This window comes from Mustelus asterias, chromosome 22 (assembly GCF_964213995.1).
Source record: "Mustelus asterias chromosome 22, sMusAst1.hap1.1, whole genome shotgun sequence".
In the NCBI taxonomy this organism is placed as follows: domain Eukaryota; kingdom Metazoa; phylum Chordata; class Chondrichthyes; order Carcharhiniformes; family Triakidae; genus Mustelus; species Mustelus asterias.
In genome coordinates this window covers 65378770-65406028 of record NC_135822.1, presented here as the reverse complement: position 1 = coordinate 65406028, position 27259 = coordinate 65378770, and the positions used below count along the sequence as shown (strand labels likewise).

General features: G+C 40.5%; 1 protein-coding gene across 1 annotated transcript in view; it reads right to left on the bottom strand.

Annotated features, from left to right (window-relative positions):
- Nucleotides 1-5657: 5657 nt before the first annotated feature.
- LOC144510149 (BCL2/adenovirus E1B 19 kDa protein-interacting protein 3-like) overlaps nt 5658-27259 on the bottom strand; it is a 37702-nt gene continuing 16100 nt past the window's right edge. Inside the window, exons 3-6 of the mRNA XM_078239533.1 lie at nt 25774-25855; nt 19398-19504; nt 16195-16344; nt 5658-8917 (exon numbers count right to left, since the gene is read on the bottom strand). Coding sequence (XP_078095659.1) covers nt 8869-8917; nt 16195-16344; nt 19398-19504; nt 25774-25855 — 388 coding nt within the window. The 3' untranslated portion in view covers nt 5658-8868. The remainder of the gene's footprint in view (nt 8918-16194; nt 16345-19397; nt 19505-25773; nt 25856-27259) is intronic.

Here is a 27259-nt window from a genome sequence, read left to right as displayed (position 1 = left end):
TCACTCACAAGTGGCATTTTTCCCACAACAATGGTAATCAGATTAAATGATTAATTTAAATGGCTAATCAGAGGAACCAATTCAAAAGCTGACTGACAAAGTCAAAGGAGATAACCGTTGAAATAATAAAATTTATGCCACGAAAAGGTTTTAGCTGCTCTCTGTGTGTTATCAAAAAGAAACCACTAACCCACATGTTTAAGCCACTCTAAAGCAGGTTAATGCTGCTGCAGAGCATACTCATGGTTTGGACAGCAAAAGTAGAATTCTGATTCCGTGGAAAAAGAAATTGAGCAATGAGGAAAGATAAAAAGTTTCTAGATTTCCTGCAGGGAGAAAAGACAACTTGGGAAAAGGTACCACCCTAACAATGACTTAAAAATACATCAGGCAAGATCAGCGAGCATCTGAAAAGTAGATCCAAAATAGATATTAAAGACGATTTCTTGATAATCTTGGGAAATCATACCACCCTGCCAATGACTTCAAAATACATCAGGCAAGATCAGCGAACATTTTAAGTGTGGATCCAAAATAGATATTAAAGATGATTTCTTGATAATCTGCCAAACATGTTGACAAACTCCATCATGTTTTCCTGCTTTCTCCTAAAGATATCAACTCTCACTCACATGAGATTCAGCTGTCCTCAGGTAACTTGTCCTACTCCTATTTTTCATGCCAGCTGATTTTGGCAGGAAAAATCTGATTGTGAACCAAATTATACTTTAACAGTTAAATGAGGCCTTGAGCAGCTGTGGTCACAGACAAAAGGCAACATCAAAAGACTAAGTTTTGAGGGAAGACAGGAGAAACATTAGATTTATGGCCTTAAAATGTGACCTTTGCTTTTAATGCAAGTAAACTGAAAAGCCAAACATCAAAATATTTCAAATTACATGAGGAAGTTCTTCACAAAGTAACCAATTCATGGGACGGACTTCTCCATAAAATACTGAAAATGAAAACTTTGGAATTACTCGACAGCTCTAAGTTTCTCTGGGCTGAAGAATAAAAGGAGTCAGGTGGCCTTTCTCAACTCAAAAACAGAAAATGCTGGAAAATCTCCACTGGTCTGACAGCATCTGTGGAGAGAGAATAGAGCCAACATTTCGAGTCTGGATGACCCTTCTTCAGAGGCAGCTCTGATGAAGGGTCATCCAGACTCAAAATGTTGGCCAGCTCTGACAAAGGGTCATCCAGACTTGAAACGTTGGCCAGCTCTGACGAAGGGTCATCCAGATTCAAAACGTTGTCCAGCTCTAACGAAGGGTCATCCAGACTTGAAACATTGGCTCTATTCTCTCTCTCTCTCTACAGGTGCTGTCAGTCCTGCTGAGATTTGCCAGCATTTTCTGTTTTTGTTTCAGATTCCAGCATCCGCTGTATTTTGCTTTTATCGTGGCCTTTCTCAACTGTTAAGTTCTTATCTTTATCCCAAACCAAACATGTTCTTACAAACATGTAAGAACATGTTTGGTTTGGGGTAAAGATAAGAACAAGAAACTGGGTTTTTAAGATCATATTTTCAATCAAGGGGGTTGTTTATCAAGTTACAGCTCAAAATACATTTGAAATATATAATACCAAAATAGTTAAGTTTTGATAACGTCGACAAGTGCTATTACTTACAACAGTGACCCCTGCTGGATACTTACAGTGGAGATGCCGGCGTTGGACTGGGGTAAACACAGTAAGAAGTTTAACAACACCAGGTTAAAGTCCAACAGGTTTATTTGGTAGCAAAAGCCACACAAGCTTTCGAGGCTCTGAGCCCCTTCTTCAGGTGAGTGGGAATTCTGTTCACAAACAGAACTTATAAGACACAGACTCAATTTACATGAATAATGGTTGGAATGCGAATACTTACAACTAATCCAGTCTTTAAGAAACAAAACAATGGGAGTGGAGAGAGCATCAAGACAGGTTAAAAAGATGTGTATTGTCTCCAGACAAGACAGCCAGTGAAACTCTGCAGGTCCACGCAACTGTGGGAGTTACAAATAGTGTGACATAAATTCTGATTCTAGGATCGCATGATAAAGACTCAGGAGGAAAAAAGCAGAAATATTTATGTGAAATAGTGTGACATAAACCCAATATCCCGGTTGAGGCCGTCCTTGTGTGTGCGGAACCTGGCTATCAGTTTCTGCTCCGCGACTCTGCGCTGTCGTGTGTCGCGAAGGCCGCCTTGTACATCACATTATCCACCATACCATTGAGATTTAAACTGAACAATTTCACTGGCGTATGCCTGAGTTAGTAGGGCTTGAAAAAGGGGAGGGTCTGACATTGAAGCAACTGGTGGGAAAATTGGCCAAATTGGTTGGTAGTAAGCTTGGTCAGAAAGCTATGAGTGCACTTGCCCCACCAGAATTTGGTCTCATAATTCAAGCTGAAATTCTAGTACACTACTAAACTACATTGTTGGCAATTTTTTTTTCAGATTATGCACTGAAATTAAGGCTCCATGAGGTTCAGGTGGGTATTATACTATACAATTCAAAAATGAGCAGGGAATTCTCCATATATTTATCACTTTGTTTCCTTAAAAAAAGCACCAGAAAATATACTACACAGTCATTCATCTCATTGTGGGATGTTTCAAAGAATCACTTTTCCAGTTACCTACACAACAGTAGAAATTTGTTGTACTCAGTACAAAAGAGGTGTGGGAATATGTTATGTCTTTGCACTATTTAGGCAAGCGCTTCTGACAAGTAACACAGATATATAACAGATAAAGAGAAAAATAGGATTCACTATCCCTGGACTTGAGCAGAAGGTAAAATTTGAAGCCAGGGATGCTGGAAAATGTTCAGCTAGAAATAGGATCCAGGGTATTAAGAACCCACAGAAACTTGCACTGAAAGAAGAAGCAGAGCGAAAAATGAACAATGCTGTTTATTCTTTAACTGTCTATTTCTGCAGTGACCTTTCCTGGTGATTTCTACTTTTAACCATTCAACTGCACAATATCAGTTTGTGGGCAAGCATATGACCAAACAAAATTCTCAATGTACTTCAAGGTTTAGGTAACACTTTGAAGGAAAAAACTCTCATCTCAGCATGGTTTGATGCACACATCCAGATACTAACCAGGGAAGGTATCAGATTTGTATTAAAGGTAAGGTGGCTTTACAATTATTTCCAAATTTCACACAAAAGAAAAAAATCCCACAATGTTTGTTATGATGCAAGATGGTCTGCAATGGGTGTTCTTATCCTAAATAAATTTTACCACAGCATTCTGGTAAAAGTACTACAGAAGAGATGAAAGAAGAAAAACGCAATTACAAATTTTAAATTTCCAGCGGCTTCAAAAGTAAACTTGAAAAAATACAGTTGTTTAAACATGGACCTGAAAATAAAATAATTTATATTTATTACCTGCCAAGTTCCTTTCATATCAATAAAAGGTTTCTTTCTTCTGCCCTTCTCTATCCTTCAGGCGAAGGCTCCCTTCCTCGGATACTCCTGTATTGGTACTTATATTTCCAGCACAATTTGCCCGAAGGAACAAGGAAGATGGAAGAATTTCAAAAGAAAATCATATTCAGCACATATCAGGTTTCAATGATCATCTGTGCTGGTTAAAAAGACACTGTCCTAGAAGCTGTTCCTGCTCACAGACTGAATTGTTAACATGGCAAGTTTCCGCCAAGTGCTTCCTTCTGCTGGCAAACATTTGAAGAGGCTATTAAAATGAAGGTATCAGGCATCTTTTAAATAGTACAAATATTTAATTTATGAAAAAACTGACTGCTCTATGTAATGAAACTAGTGAATAGCTCTATCTAGTCTTTTAAAGTCATTTCAGGCATTGAAATTGGATTACTTTCAGATGGTGAAACAGACCTTGATTAAAAGTGCAATTTCTTTTAATAAATGCATTAACAGCTGTATTAATTAAACCCAAATTTACGCAGGAATTTTGTTTAACCCGAAACATATTTTCAAAAAACTTGATAGTTGAAAACATTTTATCCCAATGCTTCAAAGATTTCACGTTCTTTGCAAAACAGTTTAATTCGCAATTCAATTCCTGAAACAAGCACAAAATGGCTCCAGATCACCAAATGCGTCCAAAGCAGAAACTCAACTCCAGAAATAAAAGAGCATGTTGGTCCTTCTCTATCCTAGAGGTGTTGCCCTGGCTGACCTTGCTTGTCCATATGGCTTTTCTATTGCACTGAATGCACTGTGAAGATTACAAAGTTCCAGGTTCAATTTTTGCACTTGATTTAATAACGCTGAACATACAGCTCAGACGCAGGCCATTCAGTCCAACTGGTCCATGCTCTACGTTTTATGAAATAATAAACAAGTTATCATTCAACATTTATGGAACACAGACAAAAGTATTTGCTTTTGCTTTTCGAGTAACTAGAGTGTGCTGGAAGAACGATCACAATGAACTGTACTGCTGCTTGTTATTTTAACTAGTAGGCAGGTTATCTAAGAGCGCAGGATATCCTGACTCCCCAGGCTGTTCAGAGTTTTGACAAACAAATCATGTATTTGTCTACTTTGAACTTCAAAAACACAGCATTTTCATGAGCTGCTGACGCAAAACAAAATCATTAAGCTAATTTGTCTCAAAGCATCAAGATCACCAATGCTCTAAATCAAAAATACACTACATGGTAATAGGGAATGGCAATAAGATTTTAATACCTTGGTCTCTATGAAGTCACCTAATCTCAACGAGTTAGCAACTGAATCAACGCAAATGCCCTCAGAAGGAAAAAATCAGCCAGTGTAGCCAGATTTGATCACCATCCAGTATTCCTTGTTGAAATGTGCATGAGTTGATGTCAGATGAGAAGAGCTCAGTCTTTCAAAGTCAACATGCCAACCCAAAACACCCAGGTTCGCATTTGCACAATGACCAGTTGTCACCATTCCATTTAAACTATTTGGGGTTTGTCTTTTGAAAAACAGTTCAGGCCTATACTCTTTAGAGTTTAGAAGAATGAGAGGAGATTGAATTAAGGTAGGTAATATGATAAAACATATTGATAAAGTAGACGCAGTGGATGCTTCCGCTTGTGGGACAATCTAGAACAAGAGGTCATAGTTTTAGGATAAGTGGTAACAGATATAAAACAAAGATGAAGAGAAGCTACTTCTCTCCCAGAGTGCAGTGGATGCCGGGACATTGAGTAAAGTTTAGGAGACAGACATTTTTAATTAGCAATAGGTTATGGAGAATGGGCAGTAAAGTGGAGTTGAGGCCAAGATGAGATCAGCCATGATCGTACTGAATGATGGAGCAGGTTCGAGGGGCTGAATTTCCTGCTCCTAGTTCTTATGCCACATTTTTGCACGAAAATCTCTTCATACATAAATAGGCATCATGCTTTTCCCTTAACTCCTGGAAGATTTCTTGGTACCATCCAACCACAGCACCATAAAAAACTCTCCATCTTGATGTATCTTTTCACCACTTTAAACATCTTCCTCAAATATTTTCTCCCTTGTCACCTTTAGTCAGTTTGCTTAACTTCAATCCGAATTCCTGCTCAGTGCTTCAATGAGCCTCGTTTCACGCCATCAGATAGTTTCCTGTGTGAATAACATGACACAGCAAGTTGCTGAAAGTATGCAACAATTTTGGCTTTTTATGAATAGATTTAGAAAGAAGAAATACAAACTTGCATTGATGCGTTTAATGGCACAAAAATGATTATGGTACTAATTTTACATGAAACTGCATACAATATACAAAGTGCTATCGCGCTAAATGTCAGATTTGTTGATAATTACTTCGGCTCAGTTAAATTCAACAGTTTCTTTTTTGCAAAACCTGTCCCCAATTGGAAAACAACAAAAGACTTCATTTTTAAAAATCAATATCTAAAGTCAGAAAAGTTTGTGCTGCAGCTTATTTCTGTTTCACTGCTACACGCACAACACAGAAATGTGCAAGTATGCATGTTACTTTTAATCTATGTACAAATACCTGTTCTCTTCATCAGGTTTATATGTTTGTTGTATTCAAGTTGAAAATGTGGTACTTTCTACTACTTTTTTCTTGACTGGGAGACAATTGTATTGTTTCAGCCTGTAAAAATACCTTACATCAATTCAGGCATCAGCAATTTAAGATGGCAATCATTTTTGAACCCACCCCACCTCTCCAAAATGAAAGCATCGTTCTCATTGTATGCAAACAATCAATTGTCCTTCATCAATTTCTGATCCAATCCAACAGGTCATTGAAGGCATGAAAACATTTAAATTCTCAAAATGCATGGTGCAACACCCAAGAGGAATGAGGAAAGTTTCAGATGGGACCCTTTCTCAGTGTTGCAGAGGGTCCGATCCATATCTTGACTGCCTTTTTCTGTCAGGTGTTATCTAATCTGTTGGATGTTTTCAACACTTTGTTTTGATCTCAGAATTCCAACCTTGATGATGTTTTTTTCATTTCCTGAAAATATACAAAGGTGTGCAAATACCTCCCAATTTCCTGCTTCAATTTCTTAAACACAGAAAATAAACATCTTTCTTCAGAATTTAACACGTGAGATTGGCACACAATAAAAGAATGATTCTCTGATAATCAGACATTACCTCCATCGAAGTTAAGTAAAATAAATTGTGCAGATCCCGGGAATTGGAATGGAAGGAGAATAGAAAACATTTTCAAACTGCACCAAACTTCTATTTGCTGCCAAATAGCTAATCTGGTGAGGATAGTTTCCCCTGCAAGTGTCACATTCATCTCAAATCAATATATTCTAAAACAATAATCTTTTGTTAATATAGCTAATTTATCAGAATTAAACTTGATTATATCAGGAGCTATACAATCGCAGGAGTATTTTAAACAGTTCCACTGAAGTCGGAATTGTACTTCTGTCTCCTTCCTTAAAATACAGCATAATTAATGACCTTATCTTCAGGTCAATGCTATCTGTTATTTTTTGCTTTATGCAATGCCTTAGTTAAAAGCTTTAATTTTTTTTTGCGTTCTTCAATGTCTTCATGCTGGGGAACGGAACATTTTTCCCATGAGAGCATTGAGGCACTCAAAAGACAAGCATAACACCAGTGAGGTGTAGGGTGAAGTTTCCTTTGCATAGCTTCAATCTTTAAGTGCCTCTTCTGCTGACATTTTTCTATTTCTCACACCAGCCAGGTTTCTAAGATGAGAGGTCACATGACACCAGGTTAGAACCTAACACGTTTATTTGAAATCACAAGCTTTTGGAGCGCTGCTTCTTCATCAGGCTTCACCTGACAAAGGAGCAGCACTCCGAAAGCTTGTGATTTCAAATAAAACTGTTGGATGACAATCCTGGTGTCATGTGACCTTGTGTCTTGTTCACCCCAGTCCAACACCGGCATCTCCACATCAAGCCAGTTTGATGGGGCTGATCTGAGCGTAACTGTGAACTTAGTGATGAACTAAGGGCAATTTTGTGTTACAGACACAATACTTTGGGAACTACATTTAAACTATCAAACACATTTTGTCTGGGATTCTTCTTGCCGGAATAAAATGGAACAGCTTAATCATGAAAACCAATGACGGAATAAACTTCACTCAATCCTCAAATATTTTGTTTACCTGAACAGAAGTTCAAAACTGAAGTGCATAAAGCTGAAAGCAAACAATTGATAAAAACTTGGAAAGGTTACAGGATACTGGTATTTTACTTGTACCATTCTCCTTCCTACTAAAAGGAGTAGAGCAAAGGCGAAATGATCAGTGGAACAGCAGGTTAGTTTCACAGGATGCAGTGCAATATAGTGGAAATTATTATTTATAGGCCCAGATAGGTAAGATGATAGCAGTTCATAGAGCCAGAGAAAACGACAAGTTCCTCGAGGCTACTTTTTTTCCTGATAGCTCAGAATTCAGATCTTTCATTTTTAGTAGTTACCAATTTGGGGCTGAATTAGTAACTCTTTGTTGGGATGCAACACCACTCTTATAAGCAACAGAATTCAAGGGTGGAGAAATCAGCTAGTGATTTCCCAGACTGGAAATGCCAAGTGAGAATTCTCAGTTTAGTGATACATACTATGGTCAAAAAGCTTGCTGCCAAGGTTCTCTGCTCACTTCAGAAGCTTGGAGAGGTGCATTACGTTTTCCAATGTAAAAATTAGTAAATAAAAACAATCACAACTAACTTCAGAACTCTGGAAGAATTAGAAGCCAGAGACAAACAACTTTGCTCCTTCGAAGTGTGTTCAAAGTCAAGCTGCATGCCTGCTCCTGCAGAGGATTGGAAGAAAACTATAATTTCTGGTTGGGGACAGAGGAAAATATAGCATTTAACAAAAAGAAAAATGTAATGCCAATTTCTATGATCAAAAAGCAAATCCACCTGGAACAGCTCCAAACAGCAGCACATTGTCAGCTTTGTTTATGTCAGATCATGTGCCTCGCTCATACGGAAAAGAATGTGGATGTCAAAACATGAGATTGTATTGCCCGCTACAGTTTTATTGGTTCAATGCTGCTGCTGTGCACTGACCCCTTCCTCTCCCATCCCCACTGGTATTTTGTGTTAACTGCATAGATTTTGCAATTTTATAATCTAATCTAAATGGAGTGTGAACACTCCTTGAGTAAGAGTGCTTGCTGGTGAATCTATTTTACACCAAAGCAAACTATTAATTAAAGCAGATTAGGCTTCTGTCACATGATGTACATCCTGCTTAACAAGTCAAAGTTGAGGACAACAGTGATCAGCCCACTTAGTGCTCAGGTGGTCAAGCAGTTCCTTCAAAGGGAAGAATGCAATGGAATGGGATGTCTTGTGCTTGTGTTCTTTTTCTTCCTCCAATTCAAATATACTGATGGAACAGCAACACAATTTTACAGGTCATGTTTAAATCTGAATCTGGCTCTCAGAAGGTGCTGGATGATGAAGTTGTCAGTCTTTTCCCAATGTAGATCCTAAAACAAAAGGGGTCAAATTAAGAAAGTAGGTTTTGCCTTCCCAAATTCATGTTTGCACAATGAAAACATTGGTTACAGTTTACAGTTAAGATTTAGGCCAGTGCAATCTCAAACTGGACAGAGGTCTTGTATCTTCAATTTAGTTCAAGCAGTCATTAAATTTGTCACTCCAAAGGCAACCAAGGAGCTTGATTATTTTTTGTTTAAGTAAATTGGAAACGCCAGTGGGCATGTTATTTGCACCTCAAATGCATTTTATTTTTGTTAAACTAAATTCACCACATAACTCTCATTGCAAAAAAAAAGTTTCCTTCTGGTACACTGCAGATTTTTCATCCTTCAGCTGTTAATATGAGCGCCAAAAAATTAACATACAAATCTGGTGTCAGGAAAAATAACAATGATATAAAAATATCAGGAAATGCAATAAATTGGAGCATGTTCTGCTGGTTAGATCTTTTTAAAAAACTTTTGAAAAATGGCAGCTCTTAAAAGGCATGGACAGTTTGGTTAGGTTAATGGAACTAGTGCTTTTGATGTAAATACGTAAATTGCTGGATAAACTCAGCAGGTCTGACAGAAAGAAACAGTTAATGTTTTGAGTGTCACAGAGTCATATTGGCTTGAGACATTAACTCTCTCTCTCCACAGGTGCTGCCAAACCTGCTGAGTTTATCCAGCATTCTCTGTTTTAATTTCAGATTTCCAGCATCCGCAGCAGTTGTTTTTATTTTAGTGCTTTTGATAATTCAAGAGCCAAGCAACATCGCAACTAAATGTTTGCCTAAAGCAAGCAGGGGGAATAGAACATATGGGTTTTGATTAAGGTGTGAACTTGGCATTTATATTCTAAAAGGTAGACTCACAAAATGAAGGCAATTAAGTTTGATCTCTGAAGAGGTGAGTTCAGACAAAGGAAGATCAAAAGAGAAAAATTCTATACCAGAAGCATTTAACCTATGCAAGGGGAGCTGTTCTGAGACCTCAGATAACAGCAGGATCAGTTGTTTGAACTCCCAGCAAGCCATATCTGTGAAGAAAGCCTACTTGAAAAACTATTTGGTTTGTTCTACCCAAGAAGCAACCCCAGAGAGACACAACTGTCTGGTGTGGGAATAGTTCCTGGATTGTGTTTATAGTTTTTAAAAACATACAAGATGTTGTGGAAGTTTGAGGAGGAATAACTCTGAAGGGAATGAATGAACTGGGTAAAGTTAGTGATATTGTGTATAGCCACTGTTTCAATTAAGTGCACTTCTGGTTGACTTATTGTTGTTTATTTTGTTTAATATTTATTTTTATTTAAAATCACAAAACGTCTGGGACATCATTCACTGGATTTCAAATCTTTCCTCACAATATTACAAACAGCAAAATACAGCTGAGGGCATTAGTTAGAATCTATTATTAAGGAAGTCTTAACAATGCACTTAGAAAAGTACAGTAGGATTAGAACAAGTAAACGTGGTTTTACTAAATGAAAATCCTGTTGACAAATTTAGTAGAGTTTTTTTGAGGTTCAAACTAGCAGGGTAGTTAAAGGGAAATGAGTAGAGGTAGATTTCCAAAAGGTATTTGACAAGGTGCCACACAGAAGGCAAGATAAGGGCTCAAGATGTGGGGTAGTATTTTAGCATAGCAAGAGGATTGGTTAATGGACAGAAAGCAGCGAGTGGGCATAAAGTGGACATTTTCAAATTGACAGGCAGTGAATAGTGGAGTGTCGCAAGTATGAGTGCTGAGGCCTCAGCTATTTACCATCTATATTCATAACTTATATGAAGAGAGAGAGAGAATAATGTATCAAAGTTTTCTCAATATACCATTCCAGGTGGGTAGGAAGCTGTGGGGAGGGCATAGAGTGGCTTCAAAGAGATTTAGACAGGCTGAGCAGGCAGCAAGATGTCAGATGGAGTATAATGTTGGTGTCATGTGAGTGTACCTTTTAAGAAAGGTTATTTTAAAATGATGCAGCTTACAGCTTCAGCGATGTCATTAGGGGTGGAGCTAAGCTGTGGCAGTCAGGTGATAGGGGTTTTTTCCTTTGGGCTTTTAGTTTCGTTTTTGGAGTTTGTGTTGGAAGCAGTTTAGTAGCAAGCTAAAAAGCAGTCTCTTTGAGCCCGATTTTACCATTTTGATTCTAAGTGCTGAATCTGGGAGTGATCCAGATCCGATCTGTAAACCTGTTCTCCGGCACCCCCATACGCACTCTGCCTGAAAAAAAGAAGCGATTCTGAATCGCGCTGCAGAAGCCTGGGGGAGGGGCTTATCACGCCAGAAACACTGCTGCTCCGATCGGAGCCTTCAACAGCGCATGCGCAGTAAAAGAAAAATTGAAAAACACTCCCCTGCCACATCACGCATAAAGCAGCCCAGAAGTGATGGCCCCCCACAGACATTGCCCCACCCCCACAACATAAGTGTCCGCCTTATTCACCCACCACCCCCCCCCCCCGCTACTCAGATGATCGCGGCCCCCTGCCCCACACCAATCGCACGCAGAGTGGCAGCGACCCCACCCCCCTCCACCACCAGAGAATGATCTGGCCCATCTCCCTCCTCCCCCCCACCAGAGAACGATTTGGCCCACCTCCCTTCCCCCCACCAGAGAATGATCAGACCTGCCTCCCCCCCCCCCACAAATCAGTGAATGATCTGACCCGCTTCCTCCCCCCCCCCCCCCCCCCCCACCAGAGAACCATCTAACACGCCTCCCTTCCCCCCATCACCAATCTGAGTTAGAGAGCTGTTGGAAGCTCTGGACTTACCTCCTCAGAAGCTGGAGCACCCGAAACAGATTTTTGCAGACCATGTCTGTTAAATGCAAATGTATTTAAATTGACGTTGCGCCCGTTTCGGGCACGATGCCAATCGCGGCCATTTTGGGCGCTTGGTAAAGGGGGAATGGGCGCGGATCGCGCTACTCATCTCACATCCGACTTTACCAAGTTTTTGCGCCCGAAAACAGGCGCACCTTGTTGGTAAAATCGGGCCCTTTATCTCCCTGTTCTTCTCTTAAAGAAACTGTTTTGGGAAACAGATTCGACTACAACCTCTTCTGAGTTTCTTCACAAGGGATTTTCAGCATTCAACCAAGGAGGCGGGATTCCTGTAACAAGTGGGCAATAACCTATGCTGTATTGTGTTTATTTGGAGTGTTTTGTGTACTGGATGTTGGTTTTGGTTGGAACACATTAGAGATATTTCCTTAAGAGTTATACATTATCGTGGTTGTTGTGTTTCTTGTTTGTAATTGTTAAAAGTTCTTGCTGCACATGTTAACAATATTCTTAATTAAACTTTCCCCTCCAACCACATGCGTAAGTCGTAAACTCAGAAGAAAAATTACATTTGCGTGACACTTCTGATGTTACATAAGGGCCATCCTGTGGCCTAGTTTGGAGAGATTGATAATTCTGTGCCATGTCAGGGGCACATTTATATTGCACAATTTATGCACATGAGCTTGATCAAAACTATTCAAATTAATATGCAAAAACAACTTTGTCAAGAAACATGAATGAGTATAATTCATGCAACCAGAGCTGATTGTGCTCTTGCACAGACTAGATTTTGCTGAGGAACTTGGTGATAAATTTAAAATTGTGTGTCATTTATCTTGGAGAGCATAGTGGCTGCGAAAATGTCAGTTTCAGTCAAATAAATAAAAGATTCATAAAATAAAGTCAAATAAATAAATCTAATGAATAACCCTCATCACTGTAAAATCTAATGGTGAATTAGATGAGGTCCAACTACATAGAAACATAGAAACCCTACAGTGCAGGAGGCCATTCGGCCCATCGAGTCTGCACCGACCACAATCCCACCCAGGCCCTACCCCCACATATTTTACCCGCTAATCCCGCTAACCTATGCATCCCAGGACTCTAAGGGGCAATTTTTAACCTGGCCAATCAACCTAACCCGCACATCTTTGGACTGTGGGAGGAAACCTGAGCACCCGGAGGAAACCCACGCAGACACGAGGAGAATGTGCAAACTCCACACAGACAGTGACCCGAGCCGGGAATCGAACCCGGGACCCTGGAGCTGTGAAGCAGCTGTGCTAACCACTGTGCTACCGTGCCGCCTACTTGTAGGACCTGCCTGCCAACCTTTTTGTAATTCATGGACTAAAACCTTTAGATCCCTCTTTACTTCACTCACTTGCAATCTCTCCGTTTAGATAATCTGCCTTTTGATTCCTCCTACCCAAGTGCTTGACCTCACACTTCCCCACATTAAACTCCATTTGCAAGGTTTTGCCCAGTCACCCAATCTATCTATATCCCATTGTAGAATCACCATATCTTCATCACAATGTGCCCTTCCACCTATCTTCATATCAGCAGCAAATCTGGAAATCTTATCAGTCTTATCTTTTGTTCCTTCCTCCAGGTCATTAATGTAAATAGTGAATGATTGTGGCAAAGAACTGACCCCTGCATCACTCCACTAATTACATCTTTCCACTCTGAAAAGGATCCATTTATTCCAACTTTCTATTTTCTATGTGACAGCCAGTTTTTAATCAATGCTAACACACTTCTTCCAATTCCAAAGGCTTTTACTTTATCCACGAGCCTGTTATCCGACACGTTGTCAAATACATTTTGGAAATCAAAGATGAGTGACTCAAGGGAAAACTCACTTCAAAATACTTTATGAGCCACCATAGCTTCAGTGTGAAAACTGAAGTAGTAATAGACTTGGATTGCACCTCTCACAACCGAGCTGTGTTCCAAGCACTCAACAGGCAATAAGTTACTTCTGAAGTATGGAAGATGTTGTGTTTTTGGCAAGCATTGCAGCCGATATGGACACACCACCAAGAGAAATGAACAATAAACCTGTTGTGGAGGTATTGGTTGAAGAAGGAATAACTCCGTGTTTTTTCAGAAAGGTACTATATCATTTTTTTAATGTCTACCTGAGCTGTCAGATGAGATTTCTGTTTGTAATATCTCCTATTGCAGTAGAATATGAGATTTTATAGGAAAAGAGGCTCTCAGTACCAAGTGAAGTCTAACTGGAGACGTAAAGAGTGATTTAACAGGACAGAAAAATTGAGACAATTGAGACGAAACAAGTAGGAGGCTCGACATACCATCAAGTGGTAATCTTTTAATTGCAGTGGGGGAATTCTGATGGAAATCGGAGTTTGGCTCTCATGTTTTAGGGTCTTTAATGTTTAGGCCAAAAGCAGACTCTTGGAAAACAAAGATGTACCGCCAATCTAAAAGTAGCTGTGATGATATCTAGCTTTATAAGTGAAGGACAAAGAACAAAGAAAAATACAGCACAGGAACAGGTCCTTCGGCTCTCCAAGCCTGCACCGACTATGCTGCCCGACTGAACTAAAACCCCCCACCCTTCCGGGGACCATATCCCTCTATTTCCATGCTATTCATGTATTTGTCAAGACGCCCCTTAAGTCACTACCGTATCCGCTTCCACTACCTCTCCCGGCAACGAGTTCCAGGCACCAACTACTCTCTGTGTAAAAAATCTGCCTCGTACATCTCCTTTAAACCTTGCCCCTCGTACCTTAAACCTGTGCCCCCGAGTAGTTGACTCTTTCAACCTGGGAAAAAGCTTCTGACTATTCACTCTGTCCATGCCTCTCATGGTCTTGGAGACTTCGATCAGGTCGCCCCTCAACCTCCGTCATTCAAGTGAGAACAAACCAAGTTTCTCCAACCTCTCCTCATAGCTAATGCCCTCCATACCAGCCAACATCCTGGTAAATCTTTTCTGCACCCTCTCCAAAGCCTCCACATCCTTCTGGTAGTGTGGCGGCCAGAATTGAACACTATATTCCAAGTGCGGCCGAACTAAATTTCTATAAAGCTGCAACATGACTTGCCAATTTTTAAACTCAATGCCCCGGCTGAAGAAGGCAAGCATGCTGTATGCCTTCTTGACTACCTTCTCCACCTGCATTGCCACTTTCAGTGACCTGTGTACCTGTACACCCAGGTCCCTTTGCCTATCAATACTCTGAAGGGTTCTGCCATTTACTGTATATTCCCTATTTGTATTAGACCTCCCAAAATGCATGACCTCACATTTGTCCGGATTAAACTCCATCTGCCATCTCTCCGCCCAAGTCTCCAACCGATCTATATCCTGCTGTATCCTCTGATGGTCCTCATCGCTATCCCCAAATCCACCAACCTTGGATGGATTCTAAACAAAGTGCTAGTGCCATCATTCAGTTGCAACATTAAACATAATATCCCCTCCTCTTTGGAAATCCCCCAATTTTTGATTTTTTTGTTGATACTGTTTTAAACTTATCACCAAGTTCCTCAACAAAATCAAGTTTGTGCAAAAGGACCATCAGCTCTGGCTGCATGAATTATACTCATTCATGTTTCTTACATTTGCTTCAGTAGATTTTACGGTGATGAGTGTGTTTTGTTTAACCTTATTGATTTTTAGTTCATGAGGGCTTGCTGTTTGAGATGCTGCTTCACTTTTTCAGCTTTTTGCTTTGTATTTTTGGAAATGTCCATACATATCCATTGACTTTGTTGGCGATAACTGGGGCTGATTTGGTATCATCAGTTTGTGAAAAATCAACACGAACTGACTCTTCAGTAGAATCCACATAGCTGTGATCCCTTCCCCCTGCCCCCCCACCCGTCCCCAAATTACATTGGCTCGATACCAGTCTCAGCATTGTTGGCCTGAAGCACTAACTTCCATTTAAATCACCAGAGCTGATATTTGTGTGTGCCCAATCTATAACCATATGTCAGCAGAACAGTTCCTTAAGAGAATGGAGACCTGAATTTCCAAGTCTGCAGGAAGCCAAAATTATGCTTTAAAAACAAACAAGAAAAAAATTCTGTAAATCATATTGTGGAGAATGAGTTGTTGATCGTAGCTGATAGAGCTAGTGCTCTGCTTATAGCCTTTTATCATTCATGACACAAACAGCTGTGAAAGAACTGAGTTATGCAGTAGATTCGCATACTTTGTTTTACCTCCAGAATTTCTCAACTTCCAGAGCCTAGATGGATGAAGTGAATGACTTTGCCAATTGCAAGGGCCTGGAATCAAAGAATTTTCAAACCAAGAAGGCATAGAATCTGATTGCAGTAACACCTCACACATTATACAAAATTGAAATTTTTGGTCACGAGTGATTGATGAGGATAGTGGAAATGTTACTGGTGCTGAAGAGTTTTATTCTGAACTCAGAACTGAGGCACATTGTTTGGGCTGAGGAACAAGAAGTTTTGAGAACGTGATTAAACACTTACCCCAGGCCAAGGGCCAAAATATGAGACAGAAGCAGAGAGGGAAAGATGATTTTCAGAAATTCCGCAGAAAATACGCCACCTTTCTTCATTGCTCCAGTCTTTCTCATACTGAGAGTGACTGAATGCTTAGGATGTTTGAAATGGAACTCCCTGGGGGGAAAATTATAAAGAAAGAAAAGGAAACTGATAATCAACCCAGTGTCATAATGTTTATATTACATGTCAGCACAGAATTCTTCAAGTAATAATTTAGTTGTTTCATTGCAATTCCATTCATACAATTAGAAAACAGTTGATTTCAACACTTGTCGATGTTCCTCATTGGCTTTTGTAATTTTTATAAAAATAGGAGCGATCATAGTCATACTTCGAAAGATAAACTGAAGCAGCCTTAGGAATCAAGCAAGAAAAAAAGCTGCCATGCTGAAACAACTTAAGAGAAAAAAAATAGCCTTGCTTGGTTGTGAATGAAGTTGTGAAACAAAGTAACTTGATTTTCCTCCTTGCAGTTACTGTTGAATCTACTCGGCATTCTATCATTTTCTGTTTTTACCCAGGAAATTAGTTACAGACTGCAACATAACATTTAAAAATACTTCCAGCTTGGTTGTCAGTTTCAATATTCTTTCACAGCTCCTTGATCGGGCTACATTTGAACCTTCTCCTGGTTCAAGATGCATGTTAAAAAATCAAAATGTATCTGATTTTAAAAAAGCCAATAACCTTTGTTTTATAACTGAAAGGTGTTGCAAGTATTTCACGAGCTGCCTCATCTTGCAATACATTTTAACGGTTTTTCTTTTTTGTACAACGAGTTGCCATCGCTTAAACTCATTGTATGTCTAGTCTAGTAAATGTGTTAAATTATGACAGCAAGTGAACTTTTATTGAGTGACTTAGGGTGAGGATAATCCTGGAAACAGAACTCCACAGAAAGGCTTCAATTTGAAAAGACAAACTGCAGAAAGCAGACAGAAAGCAAAGTGGGTTTGTGAAAAGCCAGAGATCCAAGGTGACCAGAAGGTTGGTGACTTCCGACTGCAGGCCTGTGAAGCACGGCCAAGCCTCTGAGAGATTGTGTGGAAAGGAAGCTTGAATGCACATGGCAATCCAGGGCAGGGGTTAACAGGAAGAAGAAGTTGAAATTGTGGAGGTGACTCCTTAGTGAAGATTTAAGGGAGAAAAAGCATCGTTTGGGGGACGATTCTTTGAGAACGGAGATTGGAAACCTTCATGTGGAAGACAGAGTTCCAGTGAGACTAGTTGGCTCACATTGTGACAGGCGTCCAGAGGAAATGTCTGTTATATCAGTAGAAATTGTTTTGGGTGGCATCGTCCACTTGGCTTCAGAGTGTGGGGTGTTTTGCCTATTGGCTTACAGGGACTGTGTACTGACTGAGCACAAGATAGATTTTGTAACTAGCGCTATCCTTATAAATCTGTAAAGTTATAGAGTTATAGAGGTTTACAGCATGGAAACAGGCCCTTTGGCCCAACTTGTCCATGCCACCCGTTTTTTTAACTCCTAAGTTAGTACCAATTACCCGCATTTGGCCCATATCCCTCTGTACCCACCTTACCCATGTAACTGTCTAAATGCTTTTTAAAAATCAAAATTGTACCCGCCTCTACTACTACCTCTGGCAGCTTGTTTCAGACACTCACCACCCTGTGCGTGAAAGAATTGACCCTCTGGACCCTTTTGTATCTCTCCCCTCTCACCTTAAACCTATGCCCTCTAGTTTTAGACTCCCCTACCTTTGGGAAAAGATATTGACTATCTAGCTGATCTATGCCCCTCATTATTTATCGTTGGTTGCTTTATTACTTTCGAATGATAGAATCCCTATAGTGCAGAAGGAGGCCATTCGGCCCATTGAGTCTGCCCCAACCGCAATCCCACCCAGGCCCTATTCCCGTAACCCCACATATTTACCCTGCTAATCTCGACAATAGGGTCAATTTAGCATGGCCAATCAACCTAACCTGCACATCTTTGGACTGTGGGAGGAAACCGGAGCACCCGGTGGAAACCCACAGAGACACATGGAGAATGTGCAAACTCCACACAGTGACCCAAGGCTGGAATTGAACCTGGGTCCCTGGTGCTGTGAGGCAGCAGTGCTAACCACTGTACCGCCGTGGGGTGAAGGTACAATGCAATTTAGTTCATCTTTTATTGTTTAATACATGTTATTCTTTTTTACAAATTCATCAGCTGACTCTTGTGACTCTATTCAGTCGCTGTCTTCCAAGTATCTGAGCAAAAAGTAAAGTTTGTATCTATCAAGCCAGGTTCCACCCCGTGGTAATATCAGCTGGGATCGTAACATAGCAGAGTAAAGAGCTGATCAAGCATATTCTGACCACAGCACAGGATTGATCCCTGATCTCTACAGAATTGGCTTATCTCAGGTGGAGGTGCAAAAATTGGCTTCAGTAACCTAATTGGGGAGGAAGAATTATCATCAGCCAGCATCCCCAAGCAGGACATGTTTAGTTGTGACAAACACACAATCAAAGCAAACTATGATGTCCTAAATGTGTCAAATTCCTTCAAATTGGACTTAATGGCTTCAAGAGAAAAAGAGGGAAGTATATTGGCAAGTAAAAGATCAGCAACAAAGAACACAATAGTCATCACTCTACCCTTCTCCAGCAATATATCCACCAATTCTGATAGAGGTGTTCAAAATCATAAAAGGTCAAGAGAGAGCACCCAGAGAGAAACTGTTCCCATGAGTGGATGGGTCGAGAACCAGAGGACACCAACTTAAGGTAAATGGCAAGAGAACAAAAGGTGACATGCAGAAAAACTTAATTTTCAACACAAGAGTGCTGTTAGGATCTGGAATGCATTTATTTGAAAAGTGATTGAGGCAAGTTCAATTGTGACTTTCAAAAGGGGATTGCATAATTATTTAAGTAGAAAACTCTGCTGGGCTACAGGAAAGGGCGGGGGAGTGGGACTGGCTGAATTATTCATGCAAAGAGCTGGCACAAACATGACAGGCCAAATGACCTCCTCCTTTGTTCTATGAGTTTAAATATCTCAGGATCAATTAAACTAGTGCAGCAATGGGCACGTTTTGATTGAGCACATAGCTCCCACTTAAGAGTTTGTATTTGCATGGCAACAAGGCAACAGTGAGGCACAATACACCATACAATAGACTTTTCACAACTCATAAACCAGTACTCACTTTGGGGGAATGTTCTCAGGTCTACTTGACCAGTCAGAAATCCATTCAGCACTCCTCTTCATCATAATTTCTACCTCTTGGTCCCTCTCCAAACCATCATCTTCAGACTACAAAAAAAGCTAAAGAATAATTTCTCTCATCCCCAGCATGCACAAGATTATTTCAACACTTATGAACCTGAGCTTCCAACGATAATATTTTTCAATATTTTTCAGTTTGCTGGACTTGAGGCTATGGAGTCAGGGTTTGACGAAAGATGAAGAATAACTGCAAACAGCACCTCAGAGCCTCTTTCACTATGGCCAATGAGGAAATGCCGGGTCAGTTAACAGTGTCAACTGTAGGAGTATTTTTTTTTCATATTTTATTCTAGATTCAGCAGCTTCTTGAAATAAATAAAATGTCTTTTCCTGTTTTATTAATTTTAATTGAGAGAAAACCAAAGACATAACTATCCTTTAAATTACAAATTTTGCAGGGCTGGCATTAGCTGATAATATATCACAGCGTTGAACCGCACCCTCAAAGAGCACGTATCTCAGGTCTGATGATTGCTTATACTTTATAACCACTAGAGTAAACCGAAAGCAAGACTCAAATTTTTAGACCTGCTTTACCGAGCAATGTTACCACGGATGCAACACTTCAATAAATTTCCATTCACTCCTGGAAATTACTGTATGAGATTCATATTGGGTTTATTTTGATCCACTACAAGTCGCTGTACATACATTTGAACATAAAAAAGGAAATGTCTTATCTCTTTCCTCTCAACAGTTTTATTTCCAATACAGTGAAATAAAAATTCTGATAATAAAACTATTCAACACCAGTACTAAGTAACTAAAACAGAATGTATTCCTGCCACTGTGAATTGTTGTACAGGTGAGGGCTATCTGGGGTTAAGAGAAAGGAAAAGTCAATGGGGTAAAAGCAGAAATGGATAAACACCTGCAATTCATGATTTTAAAAAATGATCTTTTATTATCCCCGTTGCAGAGCATTTTAGTGGGTACACCAAGTTTATTCCTATTTGAATATGCATGCTGATGTATTTAGTCATTGTGAGCATGCCCAAGTGGGTGGTATGGGTTAGTATTGGAGGCACAAGGGACCTGTGCATCGCTGCCCTTAAAGGTTTTGTCATCATGGAGTTAGGTGGAGGTTAAAGTTATAGCGTTTCAACTTATACGTGTTTGTTGGGGGTATGAGTGTTTTGCAGCAGGGGAGAAATGCCGTTAGAACCATAGAACCATAGAAAATTACAGCTCAGAAACAGGCCTTTTGGCCCTTCTTGTCTGTGCCGAACCATTTTATGCCTAGTCCCACTGACCTGCACTTGGACCATATCCCTCCACACCCCTCTCATCCATGAACCCGTCCAAGTTTTTCTTAAATGTTAAAAGTGACCCCGCATTTACCACTTTATCTGGCAGCTCATTCCACACTCCCACCACTCTCTGCGTGAAGAAGCCCCCCCTAATATTCCCTTTAAACTTTTCTCCTTTCACCCTTAACCCATGCCCTCTGGTTTTTTTCTCCCCTAGCCTCAGCGGAAAAAGCCTGCTTGCATTCACTCTATCTATACCCATCAAAATCTTATACACCTCTATCAAATCTCCCCTCAATCTTCTACGCTCCAGGGAATAAAGTCCCAACCTATTCAATCTCTCTCTGTAACTCAGCTTCTCAAGTCCCGGCAACATCCTTGTGAACCTTCTCTGCACTCTTTCAATCTTATTTACATCCTTCCTGTAACTAGGTGACCAAAACTGTACACAATACTCCAAATTCGGCCTCACCAATGCCTTATATAACCTTACCATAACACTCCAACTTTTATACTCGATACTCCGATTTATAAAGGCCAATGTACCAAAGGCCGTTGTTAGCAGGTTATAGGCAGGAAAGTAATGCCATTACTGGTTTTGGGTAATTGGGGCTTCAGAGAAGTTCCAGGAGCTGTTTGATGGCTCCGTACAGTTAGGGCTCAGAAGAAGTCTTAGCATGGTGCAGCTGGGGAGATGGGTGAAATCCAGGGGTAGTGCCAGCCCAAAGAAGCTGGCCAGCTTTTAAAGAGCTAAAATTGCACCAGTGAGAAGCTGGAGTGCAGACCTGGAAAACCAAAGGAACGGAGTCTCAGGAGATGAAACTGGGAGGTGTGCAGTCATTGAGACCCTCAGATTGGAGCTGCTTGAGGAAATTCAGAGCTTTATCTTTAAAAATGAAAAGTTTGGAGTTTCGTGTGAGGGAAACAACAGGAGGTGTCTTGGTTGCATTTGCCATATAGCATGGTATGTTTGAAGAATCATTTTACAGCATGGAAACAGGCCCTTCAACCCAACATGTCCATGCCGTCTGTTTTTTTAAACCTCTTAGCTAATCCCAATTGCCCGTGTTTGGCCCATATCCCTCTGTACCCATCTTACCCATGTAACTGTCTAAATGCTTTTTAAAAGACAAAATTGTACCCACCTCTACTACTACCTCTGGCAGCTTGTTCCAGATGCTCACCACCCTGTGTGTGAAACAATTGCCCCTCTGGACACTTTTGTATCTCTCCCCTCTCACCTTAAACCTATGCCCTCTAGTTTTAGAGTCACCTACCTTTGGGAAAAGATACTGACTATCTAGCTGATCTGTGCCCCTCATTATTTAATGGACCTTTATCATTATCGTTGGTTGCTTTATTACTTTAGAATCATAGAATCCCTATAGTGCGGAAGAAGGCCATTCAGCCCATTGAGTCTGCACCAACCACAGTCCCACCCAGGCCCTATTCCCGTACCCCACATATTTACCCTGCTAATCCCGACAATCGGGTCAATTTAGCATGGCCAATCAACCTAACCAGCGCATCTTTGGACTGTGGGAGGAAACCGGAACACCCGGTGGAAACCCACGCAGACACGGGGAGAATGTGTAAACTCCGCACAAACAGTAACCCAAGACTGAAATTGAACCTGGGTCCCTGGTGCTGTGAGTCAGCAGTGCTAACCACTGCGCCACCGTGCTGCCGTGGGGTAAAGGTGCAGTGCAATTTAGTTCATCTTTTATTGTTTAATACATGTTGCCTGTTAATTTACATGTACCTTATATTTACCCTGGATGTTAGTGCACAAGTTAGATTTTCTAAATTGCTTTACCTTTTCGACCTTGTATAATAAAGTTTGTCTGTGTTTGTTCAAAACCCATGGAGTCTTGTGGCTTTGTTGACTGGACAAGTAGCTTGAATCCCAAACTTTGTCAACTTGAAACAAAACATTATTTGTCCCCAACTAGATCTCACCGCAAACATGGGGTACTAGTTCAGGTTCACAACAATAATTGTGAGAGAAAGGTGGAATGTAACAAAAAATGCACCAAAAAAGATATACAGGCAAGAAGGTGAAGAGGCAAATGAAACAAGACACTTACTGTATAAGAAATGCTTTGGAGCATGAGGCCACATGAGAAAAAAAATTGAGAGTGGGAGATTAGCAAAAGATCATAGAAATCATAGAAACCCTACAGTGCAGAAGGAGGCCATTCGGCCCATCGAGTCTGCACCGACCACTATCCCACCCAGGCCCTATCCCCACATATTTTACCTGCTAATCCCTCTAACCTACACATCCCAGGACTCTAAGGGGCAATTTTTTAACCTGGCCAATCAACCTAACCCGCACATCTTTGGACTGTGGGAGGAAACCGGAGCACCCGGAGGAAACCCACGCAGACACGAGGAGAATGTGCAAACTCCACACAGACAGTGACCCGAGCCGGGAATCGAACCCAGGACCCTGGAGCTGTGAAGCAGCAGTGCTAACCACTGTGCTACCGTGCCGCAACTGCTTTTATTTTTGGCAGTGAACAACAGCATAGAAGGTCAACAATTATTTATCCATATTTCTATTCTCTTCATTTTCTAAAATGTTTCATTTGTTTTTTGTAACATCACAACCACTCATTAATTCACTATGTCTGTCCTCTGCTTCCTGGATTACTTCCACATTGAAAGTGAAGTCAAATTGGTTTGGCTTTCCAATTTTAATTTGCTAACCAATCAAAAGTACAGATTTGAAAAATGAACAGCCAGAAATGAGCTGCATTTATGTCAAATGGATGCAGAAATTACATCAAAGTCAGAAATGCCATTGTCGTGGTATACCCACTTCAACTGAGGTAAAACCCAGTCCATGGTAAACTAAGGGTTAAAATAAAAATGAACTCATTCTGACCGAGTCTACAGAGATGAAGTTGACTTGAGAACCAGATATTTTCATTCTCTCCCATAAAAAGATTGACTTTTGTTAGAGTTCAATTCCACACATTGTTGCAATTTCTTGCACAGCACTGGAGTACCTTTGCTCTGCAAGGAAGTGCAAACTCAGCACAGAGAGTATCAGGCAAAATGCCACGGCCAGCATTTTACATGTCAGGTGTGTGCGTACCTGACCCGGAAGCAAGTGAAATCATGTGAGAACGTTGGGCATGCACCCCAACATCAAGGTTGGGGACGTGTCTGCCAACAATCAAGCTGATAATTCAGCCCATTAAGGGGTCAATTGAACAAAATTTTGTAATCACTTTTACGATTGGCAGGTGGGCTGACTTAAGCCTCTCAGTTGCAGTTCAGTAATAAAAGATGATGCAAGTCCAGCTTCTTCACAATCTCACTTTATTCTCTTTCACAACTCCACATACCCCCACCCAGTGCCACCTGTAACCCCTTTATATATCCTGCTGATTATTATTAAACAATTAACATACAAATTAGGTCTAAAGTGGAAGGTTCCTAACAACCTTTACGTTTTAACTGCAACCTCCAGGGCAGATGAAGTGTCACAGCGGAAGTAACAGAGAAAAGGTGCCTGGGGACTGAAGTTTGTGCTGCTTAGACACTCTCTGCAGCCTTTCTCCATTGTACTTTTTTTTAAAAACAGGTGCGCAGCACCCTGAGACAGTTCCATATTAACTGTCCTCGAGGGAGCAAATAATAAGTGCCAAGCCATACCCTCCCTCTCTCACCCTCCCTGGCAGCGCTGAGCCTTTCCCAGCACGCATTTCATGCTGGCTGCCCATTACAATCATAGAATTCCTACAATGTAGAAGGAGGCCATTCGGTCCATCGAGTCTGCACTGCCCACAAACCTACCCAGGACCTATTCCTATAACATCACCCTGCTAACCCCACTGACACTACAGTCAATTTAGCATGGCCAATCAACCTAACCCGCACATCTTTAGACTGTGGAAGGAAACCGGAGCACCCAGAGGAAACCCATGCAGACATGGAGAGAACATGCAAACTCCACACAGACAGTGACCCGACACCGGAATTGAACCCGGGTCCCTGGCACTGTGAGGCAGCAGTGCTACCACTGTACCACCGTGCAAGCCAGTAATTGTATTCCTTGGCTTAATGCAACTGGAAGCGCATTTTGCACCTGCTTCCAGTCCCACCAAGTGCACACGCCCATCGTGTGAAAAATTCAGGCCCTTGACCTTCTTCATTAACAGCCTGCTAACCTTTCATTGTCACATCTCACAGGAAGAATGCCAATTGGATGAGTTACTAGAAGCATGTTGAACTACACCAAACATAAATCAATAATTTTCAATAAGGTAGAACTCAGAAAAGGGAGGAAGAAGATAAAGAACGCAGTATGACTGTGAGAACAAGGGGGCTGATTATTTAGTTTAAGGGATTACAATTCATATGAAAGGGCTACTTTATTTTGTAAATGAGGCAAGATCCAAAAATATTTTAAAAACACCGATATAAAGGTCTTTCTATATTTAATCAATGTCAAAACAACCTCATACGTCAATCACTACTAATCTGAAATAAAATTTGAGGTCTCCCACGTACCATTCTCCATAAACTTGAACTCACCCAAAACTCCGATGCCTGCATCTTAACTCAGTGAAATCAAGTTTCACACATCATCATTCCTGCACTTTCTGACTTATATTGGCATCCAGTCTGATTTTAAACTTCTCCCTTCCAGACCCTCACATGTTCCTAACTATGTAGTATCTTCAAGCCCAGTTCCCCAACAAGATCACGTCATTCCTCCAATTCTGGCTTCTTTCACATGCATGATCTTAACTGCTCCAACTTGGCAACCATATCTCCACTTGCCCAGGTACCAAGTTCTGGAATTCCCTCCCAACACCTCTTGCTCTCTCGTCTTGAGCTGCTCTTCAAAACCTACCTGTTTAACTGAAGCATTTGGACTCCTATCTTAATATTTATTCATGTGGCGAAGTGTAAAATTTGAACTGAAAACACACCCATGGGACATTTTGTGATGTGAAAGGGATAAATAAATGCATGCTCTTATTGTTGTTGTTAATTCAATGAACAGTCAATCCTACAAGTTCAACATACCTGAGAACTGTTGTCTCTGCTGCGCTGCAGTTCTACCTCGAAGACTGCTTGAGCCATCTGAGGTGTCTGGGGACGAGACTGGCTGGAAAATTGAACCGAGGAAGTCAATATCAAATTACAATCAAATTGCTAGATGTGAATTATATATGCGCCTGTAAAATATAGTACCAGCAAAATATAAATGATTGAGTGTAAAAGTCTTAAAGTCAATATTAATAAAGGATTTCCAAGGGATCCTTGTCCTATATTGATAAGCTACCTGATCTCAAAAGCTTACAAGCAAGCCACCCAAACTTCATACACTCAAAATTATCTGCTTCATCCCAGCAGCTGGGTAACTCCGACTGAGTTTTCTGTAGAATCATGATCACAGACAAAGCAGTCCATCATCAGGATGTAACACAGTTCTCAGTTAAAGACAAAGAAATTACTGTCTCAAAACTCGATGGTTAAAGCATATTTTTATTCTTCCACAAGAGACTGAAGCAAATATAGCTATGAATAATAAATTTACAAATGGTTATAATCTGTAGTACTGTGATTCAGATTTCAGTGAAATGATTGTTGAAACATTTCAACTTTCTGAAATGGGGTTGCTTATTTTAAGCTTCTTGGCATTCGCATAGTACCTCAAATAGCAGAACAGGCTTGAGGGGCCAAATCATGTACTCCTTATCCCAACTGATACAAATGTATGTTACACATGAGTGTCATACAAAACACATTTAAATAAACTAAGTTATTGTATAAACGGTCCAGTGCAATAGGATACATGCAACAAAATTATATCAGTCCTGACTCAGCTTCATGAGTTAAAATGTAGAAAATTCATATTTCACAGTTCAGTGAACACAGAATATTCTATTTATGTAAATGAGACTATGCACTTGCCCAGAAATTATCCATCAGTGAGACAAATTTGTGGCAGCATTCACAGATTAAGCCAGCATACCCAGCCTGACAGTATCTCTGATTTCTTCAATCAAATTCAGTTGAACGCCTGAAAATACAGAACCAGAATTGGCAGCGACAACAAACAAAGTTTCTTCAATAAAGAAGTAAGTGAAGAATTCTTGTCTCACTGAAACTCTGGATAACTTGACACAGCAATACACATAGTAGCCAACAAGCACAAAAGATCAGCGCTCACAACATGAACTCAATGAAGCTCCCTGAACCCGTGTGGATTGTGACTCTGCAAATTCTTGTGCTCACCAATACTCAAGGCACTCTGCACGACCAACACGGTTATCCTCAATCATACAGTAAAGAATTTTATGCAGCATTTAACAAATTTATGAACTTAAATGAAATGCATGCAGAGTCTGTTCCAATTACTCCATCAAATATTTCATATCTCACTGTTAAATTACAATTTGTTCTCCACGACCTTTTAACTCAAGAGGTGAAAGCACCATTGTTGAACAGTCAGACACGGAGATGACCAAAGACGCAGATGAGCATTTCACTTGCAGATGAGCAAAGG